At 51.3% G+C, this 10,134-nt stretch overlaps 1 protein-coding gene across 2 annotated transcripts in view; it reads left to right on the forward strand.

Moving 5' to 3' along the window:
• Nucleotides 1–1,310, forward strand: part of LOC102458579 (protein-arginine deiminase type-3-like) — a 38,391-nt gene extending 37,081 nt beyond the window's left edge. For both annotated transcript variants that reach the window (XM_014569565.3, XM_025180687.2), the window contains exon 16: nucleotides 874–1,310. In XM_014569565.3, the coding sequence (XP_014425051.2) occupies nucleotides 874–1,107 (234 nt within the window). In that variant the 3' untranslated portion in view covers nucleotides 1,108–1,310. The remainder of the gene's footprint in view (nucleotides 1–873) is intronic.
• Nucleotides 1,311–10,134: the final 8,824 nt, after the last annotated feature.

Genomic DNA, 10,134 nt, shown 5'->3' on the forward strand with positions numbered 1-10,134 from the left:
TGCAATGTCCGGCTGTGGCGTGGAACCCCAGAGACCCTACGAGGTGGGAGGGTCGGAGGGCCCAGGGCCCAGCCCAGCCCCACATCTCCATGCTGCTATTTGTAGCCCTGCCGCCCGCGTCCACCAGCCCCGGCTCGGACTCCATGCCGCAGGCTCTCCCGTGCGGCGCTTTTCCATTGGCTGGGCAGCGTGTTCCACGCAAACGGACAAAGTGTCTGCTACTTGTCGTCTTCACGAGACCCGTTGGCTCAGGGAGGGTCACGTGACTCTTCCTTTTAGTTAAGAACGGTAGACATGATGCTGGTCACATGGGTTTGGCTCCTCCCCCTTTCCAGCTACTAAGTTATATTTAAGAACTGCTCATCTGCCTTGATTTCCCTACTGTAACCTTGTCGGGGGGGGGGGGGGAGGAATTGCTTTAGGTGCCACAGGCATGGTGGGTAGGGGTGTGGCCCCTCCCACTCACAAAGCGGAGGGGGAGCTAGTGCCTATGACATGGGCCCAACTTTGAGAACCCCCCCCCAGCTCAAAAATATTCAGCAGCCCCCCAGATTCTGGGCAGGACTCACTGACCCTGGCAGGCAGTGCACTAATGTAATGGGAAGTCCATGTACAGCGCCTCATGACAAGTATTTCAGTGCCAGAGGGACTCACGGCAAACTTAGGGTGGCCGCAGCCTGGCTCTGCTGCTGAGTTTCGTGGCTTGTCTCCATCTGCGCTCTGTAGCATAGAGGCTGAGTCCTGGCTGAGCCCCCCAACATGTGGCTGCGCAGTCTCCTTCTTGCCATCGTCTAGGAGTGGCGCAGGAAGGTGTCCGGCTGTTGTAACAGTATGTTCAATACGCCCACCCTGGTCTTTCTCTCCTGGGTGCAGGTGAACATGATCGTTCTGGGGAAACATCTGGGCATCCCAAAGCCGTTTGGGCCGATCATCGACGGGCGCTGCTGCCTGGAAGAGAACGTCCGCTCCCTGCTGGAGCCGCTGGGCCTGACCTGCACCTTCGTCGATGACTTTTTCTCCTACCACGCCCTGCTGGGGGAGATCCACTGCGGCACCAACGTCCGCAGAAAACCCTTCTCCTTCAAGTGGTGGAACATGATCCCCTGAACGGATCCACCTGTAAAAGCTCAAGGCTTTATTCAGAAGAGGGAATGAAGGAGAAACGCGACGCTGGGGTACAGTCTCTTGGGGGTCGCCTCCCCCACCGCTGAACTTGTAACTTTAATTAAAAAATATGTCCTCGGGAAACCCCAAGGTAACGAGCCTCTTGTGAAATCACTAGCTGCCCCCTTCCCTTCTCTGCTGCAGTGTACTTGGATTGTAACATTTCTCCCTCCTCCCCCAAGTTTCTTACTGCTCATCATATATAGGATCTTTTTAAGCTGGACCTTGCCCCCTCATTTATTATAGCTGGCTAGGGGCTGAAACATCCCCATCAGCATGTATTTATTTTCTTCTGTATGGTAGAGAAGTATTGGTCAACTCCATTTGACTGGGAAACCGAGGCACCAGCCGTTAAGTGACATGACCAAGGTGTCACAGGAAGGCTGTAGCAGAGCCAGATATGGCACAGTCTAGTGCAGTGGTCTCCAACCTTTTCAAGCAGCATTTCTCTCAAACCAAAACACCCTTGCCCCTTTTTCCCCGCTTCTTCTCCGAGGCTCTGACCGGGCTCAGTCTGTCCTCGACCCTGCCCTCCCCCACTTCGTGTCACACTTTCACTAGGTTGGATTTTGGGGGGGAGGGTGGAGGCAGAAGGTGAAGGTCCTGGTCTTGGGCTATGGGATTTGAGGGGCAGCAGTGGCTCCGGGCTGAGGCTGGGGCAGCAGTGCCTGCTGGGGTGGGGTGAGCTTGTGCTGTGGGGTGCTGGTTTTTAAGCTGGCTCCTTCCAGCACCAGCTTCTGCCTGATCCTCCCCTTCCCCCCATCTCTGTAGGAGGCAGTAATGGTGGGAGGGGGGTGGGGGAGATCCTGCTTGAAAGCCAGCTCCCCATGCATATCGGCCCTAGCCTGCCCTCCTCACCCTCCTGTCGGAGGCAGCAGTACGGGGGGGGGGAGGAGGGGGCAGGTGGATCCGCTGCTCATGGGGAGCCAGCTTTTAAACCAGCTCTTCATGGACGCCTCCCCTCCCTTGCTGTCTCTGAAACAGAGGGCAGCAAGGGGGGATGGGGGAATGCGTGTAGTTGACAAGATTAACCGCTAAGCCCAGGTTTATCGATCAATCGTGTGGTCAGCTACACCCTGACATCCCTAATAATTACTTCAGCCGTGACTGGGTAGACATTTTGGATCCCCCTACTCGCTTCAATTGAAGCACAAGAGAGGTGAAAACCACGACGTGCACGGACTAGTCAAAAAGCTAAACTAACACTTTGAAAGAGGTAAAAGTAACAACATGCCAGGTAGGCGTGGGGGCAGGAGGGAGGGGGTGAGAGACGGTGGGAAGACTGGACACACTGTGGCTACGTCTAGACTGGCATGATTTTCCGCAAATGCTTTTAACGGAAAAGTTTTCCGTTAAAAGTATTTTTGGAAAAGCGCGTCTAGATTGGCAGGACCCTTTTCTGCAAAAGCTCTTTTTGTGGAAAAGCGTCCGTGGCCAATCTAGATGCAGTTTTGCGCAAAAAAGCCCCGATCGCCATTTTAGCCATCGGGGCTTTTTTGCGGAAAACAGCACTGTGCTGTCTACACTGGCCCTCTTGCACAAATGATTTGTGCAAGAGGGATTTTGCCTGAACGGGAGCAGCATAGTATTTCCACAAGAACACTGACAATCTTACATGAGATCGTCAGTGTTCTTGTGGAAATTCAAGTGGCCGGTGCAGACAGCTGGCAAGTTTTTCCACAAAATCATCTGATTTTGTGGAAAAACTTGCCAGTCTAGACACAGCCACTGTGTGTGTGTGACAGATTGGCTGAGCACAGTCAGACACAGGAGCGGCTGCCAGCAAGTTCCCTCCAGGTGTGTGTGTGTGTGTGGGGGGGGGATGAAACACCCTGACATCCTGGTCCCCCTCTTCACCTCCCCCACCCTGTTCTGCAAGCAGGCCACTTCCGGTGGGGGTGGGGAGGCAGCTTCAAGGCAGAGGGCAAGAGCAGGTTGGCAGTGAGGGAGGGACAGTGGTGGCCTTTCCGCCAAGCCAGGCAGAGACTCCAGGCTCTACCCTTACCGACCACGCATCTGGTGTCCCCGGCCTGTCTCACCTTCAGCTGCCTGGAGGGCGGCACTTCCACTGCATGGCAGGGTGCACGGTGCTGAAGGGGGGGGGGGCATGGAGGTGGGGTGCATACGTCCCTCCTGAGCCTCGTTCAAAGCAGATGTTTTCCTCTCAGCTCCGGTTGCTTCTGGCAGCAAACCTGGGTCTCCCCCATTCCCGGCCTGGGCCCTAGCCATCAGCCGACGGAGCCGCTCTCTCTTCCCCAGCTGAGCGTGAACAAACCTGCCTGTTTTGTTTGGAAAAAAGCCAACGCCGGCTTCACACCCAGGGCCCCACTTCTGCTACAGAAAGCACCAGCTCCAAGTGCAGACGCAGGGCAGCCCAAACCTGTCCTTGCAGGTTTGCTCCTCTACACGCTCCCTGGGAGAGCTGCACCTTCCAAGGCGCGCCCTTAGCCAAAAGCGAAGGGTGGGGTTTTTGCTGGTTTGGCATTGGACGCAGTGATTCCCAACCAGGGATACGTATCACCCGTGGGATATACAGAGGTACATCAACTCCTCTACCTCACTGCCTAGTTTCATACCAGGCTACGTAAAAAAGCCCTGGCAACGCCAGTCCAAACTAAAATTTCGTACAATGACCGGTTTCTATTGCTGTGTAGCAGATACCCTAAAATGTAAGCACAATGATTATATTCCAAGTGATTTTATAATCCAGGATAAAAAAAAATCAGCCATTTTTTCAGGACCAGTGTGCGGTGACGTCTGGTGGTATTTTTACAGCTGTGTTTCCAAGCAAGTTATTTTTAGATGATCTGAAACTTTGGGTTGCAAGCCAGATAGGACTCTTGAAAGGGGCACAAGGGTCTGGAAAAGTTGAGCGCCACGGATTTAAGGGAGCTGTGTGAGCACTTAAGCAGGGGGCCTGCTCACAACTATGACTTATTGTCGTACAAGAAGGCTAGCGGCTTGCAGGGCAGAGGCACCTTTCAATGCGGTGGATGAAAAGCAACTTTTCCTCACATCCACGTCAACCACTGAACTTTCAAGCAGCACATCAAGGACCAAGACATCTGAGTCTGGAGAAAATACCTGTCTGAGTAATAAAATGTTGACCACCTGGAAGTTGACCACCGTGCGGTGTTATGTAAAATCTGAGCTCACGGTTAGGTGCAGTGGGCCTGTAGAGTTTTATGTACACCGTGACCTCTTTTTTATGGCAGGGCCCTAGGTACTGAGTCAGAGGCGGGGTGTAGCATGCTCGCGAGTCATATCCTTAAGCTCCTTGTAAAATCTGAGCTTTATGCCTTGTCTTCGCGAGGGCAACACAGAATGAGTGTGCTCCTACCCGGCGGTGACTGAGGCGTGATAACTTAATTAGCTGTCGCCACTCAAGAGTGGAATCTTAGAATCGCTGTGAGTATTTCTGTGAAAACTTCAGCTCAACGCCCAGCAAACAGTCAAACAGAGCGTTAGCAACAGGTCAGAGAGGATGAGAAAAGAAGAAAAAGATCACGTTACCGCTAGGGATGAAAAAATCGAAACCACCTGGAACTGCGTAACCATTAAACATCCTATCGGTTACATGGTTCACCACTTTACTGGGGAGGGACAGGCTAGCCCCACGCCCAGGGAGCTAGCTGCCCTGCACTGTGGGCTTCACAAGGCAATGTGGGGGGGCCAGCTAGCATGGGGCAGTTGATTCCCCGGGAGCAGAATCGGCTCCGCAGGAAGGGGCAGAATTTAACTAGCTTATAAATTAACCGGTTAAATTCTTCATCTCTGTTTGCCACAATATAAATGCACGGTACACCACACTTCGCATGTGTGTTCAGTTCTGGTTGCCCCATCGCCAAAAACATTTGGGCTACATCTACATTGGCAAGATTTTGCGCAAATACTTTTAACGCAAGAGTTTTTGCATTAAAACATTTGTGCAAGAGAGCGTCTACACTGGCATGTGCTTTTGTGCAAGAGATGTGCTTTTGCGCAAAAGCATCTGTGCCAGTGTAGATGCTCTCTTGCGCAAGAAAGCTCCAATAGCCATTTTTGCCGTCGGGCTTTCTTGCGCAAGAAATTCATGTTGCCGGTCTACACTGGCCTCTTGTGCAAGAACAGTTGCGCAAGAGGGCTTATTCCTGAGTGGGAGCATCATAGTTCTTGCACAAGAAGCACTGATTTCACACATTAGAATGTCAGTGTTCTTGCGCAAGAACTTCCCACCAGCGAAGACAGGCAACATGATTTTCCGCAAAAGTAACTGCTTTTGCGCAAAATCATGCCAATGTAGACACAGCCTTGGTGAAATTGGAAAAGATTCAGAAAAGGGAAACAAAGACGATCAAGGGTCTGAAATGGCATCCTTTTGAGGAGACACTAAAAAAGATCATGGCTGTATGTCTTAGATAACAGACCGTTAAAGGCAGACGTGACAGAGGTTATAAAATCATGAATGTTGTGGGAAGGGAGGAAAAAGTGTCATTTGCTCTTTCCCAGGCGATAAAAAACAGGAGTCACCTGATAAAATTAACAGGCAGCAGATTTCACACACACAAGAGGAAATATTTTTACATACGCGGCACCGTTAACCAGTGGAACTCATTGCCACAAGAATTTGTAATGGCCAAAAATAGAACTGGGTTAAAAAAAAAGAGAACTGATGGACCTTTCCTCCTGGAACTTATTCAGAGATGATTAGGCAACTGTTCAGGGCTGCAACCCCCTCTTTAACTTGCCTGCTTGTAGATAAGAGGGTGACACATGGGTGGATCGCTCCAAAATTGCCATTTGTTCTGTAGCTGATGCTCTGGTCCTAGCCACTGTCAGAGTCAGATGGATCATTGATCAGACCCACAATATGGCTGTTAATAGGCCACAACAGCTTAGTGAAGAAACAGCTGTTTGCAGCTTTTGCCTGTGTTAGCAGGTTAAGGGAGTGACTGAAAAGATCCCAGTGGAGGAGGTGAAGAAAGGGCAGAATTAACATGCCATGGTTGTGTCACCTAGCTGCATCTGTGCTCCTGCGTGGGTTGGAATTAGCTCTTCTGTGTAAGAGCTCCCCACCTCCCTCGCTGTGTACCAGCCACTTGGGCTAAGCTCTTCCAAAGGCTTGTTCTCCTAGACGCCTGGGCAGCTAGAAACAGTGCGTGCATGCGAGGGGTCAATGCTCCTGTCGGTTTTCATACAGATTCGACTCCTTTGATTTCCGGCAGAATCAATCCTAAATTAACTGTGGGAGAAGAGAATCAGGCCCGTTCTACTCATGGCTCACCAACGTCACATGGCTCGGAAGAGAAGAGAACCGGTCCATGACAGACGGGTGCTAGGATGCTGTTCATGAGGTGCTCCTGCCCTCTACTGGCTGATGCAGCAGGGACTTGGGTCCTTCCTTTCAAGCAGAAGATGAAAACTCTTTATGCCTCCGGAGTAAGGGCTGGGAGAACAGTCCAGGGCTGGCGAGGCAGAGTAATGGCCATGTCCCAATGCAGCCAAGGACTGGCTGCCTCCCTTCCCTCTCTTGTCAATCTAGAAACAGCGTCAGCACCCATCACTCACTCTCTCCACCATGTGAACTTCCTGCAAGCAGCGGCTTCCCCCCCCCTCCACACACACATCTTCAGCTACCATGTCTGCACAGCACTGGCTGCTAGCCAGCCCAGGCCACCACAGGACCTAAGTGGCTTCCCATGGATTCTTGGGTAGGGTTGCCAGATGGTTGAAACAAAAATACCAAACACCTGCCCCCTCAAAAAAACCACAACAGGAAAAAATTCTGTTGAAGGAAAAAAGAAAGGGGGGAGAGACCAAAGTTGTTGAGCAACTTTAAGAGTGAGTGCAGGGATAGGAACAGGGGGAGGTTGAGCACTAAGACCCAGGGGAGTCATTGCTTCCCCTTGGTCTTTTTGCCGGTAGCCATTTTGTGCTGGCAGCCTTGCGGAACCAGGTAAGCATGGGGGCTGGGGGTGTTGGAGGGGCTCGGAGCGGGGAGGCCAGGCGCTGAGTGTTTGTAGGGTTGCCAGGTACCTGGCATTTTTGCCTCCTGGCTGGGAGAAAAAAAAAATCAGAAAATACCAGACATCTTAGGTGTCCGGTATTTTCTGAATTTTTTATACTGGACAGGAGGCAAAAATCCTGGACTGTCCGGGTGAATACCGGACACCTAGCAACCCTATTCTTGGGTGAGCCACTGCCGCCCCCAGCCCACAGGGCCAGCCCACCTGGCTGCATTCACTTTAATTTGTTCCACTGCTCCGCAGCTGATTCCAGCTCCCTGCTTTGACTCATAGGCTACCTGCCTTCACGCTGATGGTCACCACCACCACCTTCAATGCACTTTCCTCAGGCCTGGCCTGTCTTTACCTCCCCGCCCCAACCCAGCCTCTCTAGCGCTCCCACACACTTCCTCCCTCCCCCCCACGTAGCCATCTTGTAACCTTCATCCTCCCTCCATCTTGATTGCTACTACTGCCATCTCTACAATCAGCTCTTTGGGCTGGAACCGTGTGGGACTGGATCACCGAATGCCTAGCATACTTCCTGGGCTGTAGGCCTAGGAACGGCCAGGATGGGTCAAACCAGGGACCCATATAGGCCCACGTTCTGCCTGGGTCATTGGAAATGTCCTTCCTAGCCTCTGGGAGTTAGAGGCTGAAGCGTGTGTGTATATATCATGCCTTGTACACCGATTAGGAAGCTACACAACCCGGCTAACAACCCTTCGTGGTTCATAATCCCACAGAGTACCAGGGGAGAGGAGTCACAACTCATCATGTTGTGACCATTCAAACAGCTTCCTAACAGGGCATCTGTACAGTGAAGTGGTTTAGCACATTTTATTTGGCAAAGCATCGAATCCATAGGGTCCTAGAAAGACGTCACGGTCTAATAAATCCCTTCAATTGAGCATATTAAGCTAATTTTAGAGATTGGGCCATATAGCATCTGTAATCCCAAAGAGATGCCAGAACCAAGCAGAGGTCCAGTGTTGCTCTTCGGGGTTCCATCAAGCCTTTGTTTTCACATGATGTGACGAGGTGTCTGCCCTGCACTGGCCAGACCCGCATCATAAGAACCCAGCCCTGGGAGAGGGCAGAGTGCAAACCAGCAACTGAGGCAGATACAGCCAATTAGGGCCCAGCTGGGGGCTGCATAAGTAAGGGCTCCCTGCCAGAGGCTGGAAGACAGATTTGCTCCAGCTGGGGAGCAGGAGGGACCTGGCTGCTAAGGAAGTTTGGTCCTCGGTCTCGGTCCCCTGGGGCTGGTCTTTCTTGCTTCCTGTCCTGGTGGTCTCTGTACCTGCTGCCCTCCTCGGCGGCCAGTATTCCCTCTGCCTCCTGGGTTCTTTCCACCGCGTGCTGCCGTTCTTTCACAGTCTCTCCCCCCCCTCCAGGAGCAGCCGTCGCCTCCACTCCTGCCCCTGCTCCGGACACCTGACCGACGTCAGCCAGCTCGCTCACCTCCTTTTGAACGGCCCGCTGGGCCACTTGCACATGGGCCGCAGCTCCTCAGCGTGCCACGCTGCCCACCACCGCGGGTCGTGCACAGAAGGGGCGGGCTGACGGGGCCCTGTCACACTGCGCTTTATCATTTTTGTAACTTTTACACCCAAACATTTTATTGCCTGGCCGGCTACGATTAAGTTGTTTAAACAAATATGTTGCAGTAGTAGAAAAAAAAATAGTGTGTTTGAAAACTATAGGTACTGGGAGTACTTCTAATTGTTATTTTTTTTAAAAGGGGTACTTTATAAAAAGAGATTGAGAAACACTAATCTAGAAGATGGTGCTGCCTATTGGACGCTAGAGGGCACTGTGTATTTGAACAGATTTCCGTTAACCTTGCATAGCATTATCCAATGTTGCTGCCATGTGCACATTACGCCTTTTGGGAGGACGCAGGGTGCAGTTTTAACAGTGAATACAGACCACAAGTGCAGTTTGCTTTTGCCTTCATTACAGGGGAGCTTCAGCATAATTGGGTTCCCTCCCCCCGTCACACAACAACCACACCACCTCACATAAAAACCAGAAAGTCCGAACTGACTGGAGGGAAGCAATGCCCCTACGTAGCACAGAACGGCTACGTCTAGACTACATCCCTTTTTCGTAAAAGGGATGTAAATTAGATGTATCACAATTGCTAACGAAGCGGGGATTTAAATCTCCCCCACTTCATTAGCATAAAAATGGCTGCCGCTTTTTTCGGCATGGAGCTTTGTCGGAAAAAGGCGCCAGTCTAGACACTGAACTTGCGGAAAATAAAGCCTTTTCCGAAAGAGCCCTTATCCCAGAGGGATAGCCATTTTTATGCTAATGAAGCGAGGGAGATTTAAATCCCCGCTTCATTAGCAATTGCGATACGTCTAATTTACATTCCTTTTACGTAAAAGGAATGTAGTCTAGACGTAGCCAACATGTACTGGTGTGCCAGGAGAGGGAGGTTTGCCCTAGACTGACAAGGAGGGGAGGGATATTAATGAATAGTCAACTAGACTATTAAGTTTAGGCTTATTGGTTATTTGTTAATCTTGTTGATTACTCACATTTCTCCCCCCCATCCCCTTTTGTATTAGAGGTGGCAAGTAGGAGGCAGGGGGGCAAAAAGAGGGCAGAGGCCAGTGCTGGCAGGGGGACTGATTAAAAGCTGCTTCACCCCAGCACCAAAGAAAAAAAAGTTCTAGGGGACAAAAATTAGCACTAAGGCACTAAGTTAGCTGGACTTTTTGGAACGATTGCAGCCGCATGGCCTGCAGGTGGTTTATAAACAACTGCGTATTTAGGAGAGGCTGGGGCTAGCTGCTGCGTCTCCGTGCCACTTGGTCTGGCTGCACGTACGGTTGCCAGGTGGTTTCAACAAAAATACCGGACACACTTGACATTCCATGACAGTCGACATTACATCTAGTTAGAAAATACTGGACATTTCTATTTTCTCATTTATATCCTCTCCATTTGCTTCCTGATCAGAAAGTTCAAAGAC

Source organism: Pelodiscus sinensis, chromosome 23 (assembly GCF_049634645.1).
Source record: "Pelodiscus sinensis isolate JC-2024 chromosome 23, ASM4963464v1, whole genome shotgun sequence".
Taxonomy (NCBI): domain Eukaryota; kingdom Metazoa; phylum Chordata; order Testudines; family Trionychidae; genus Pelodiscus; species Pelodiscus sinensis.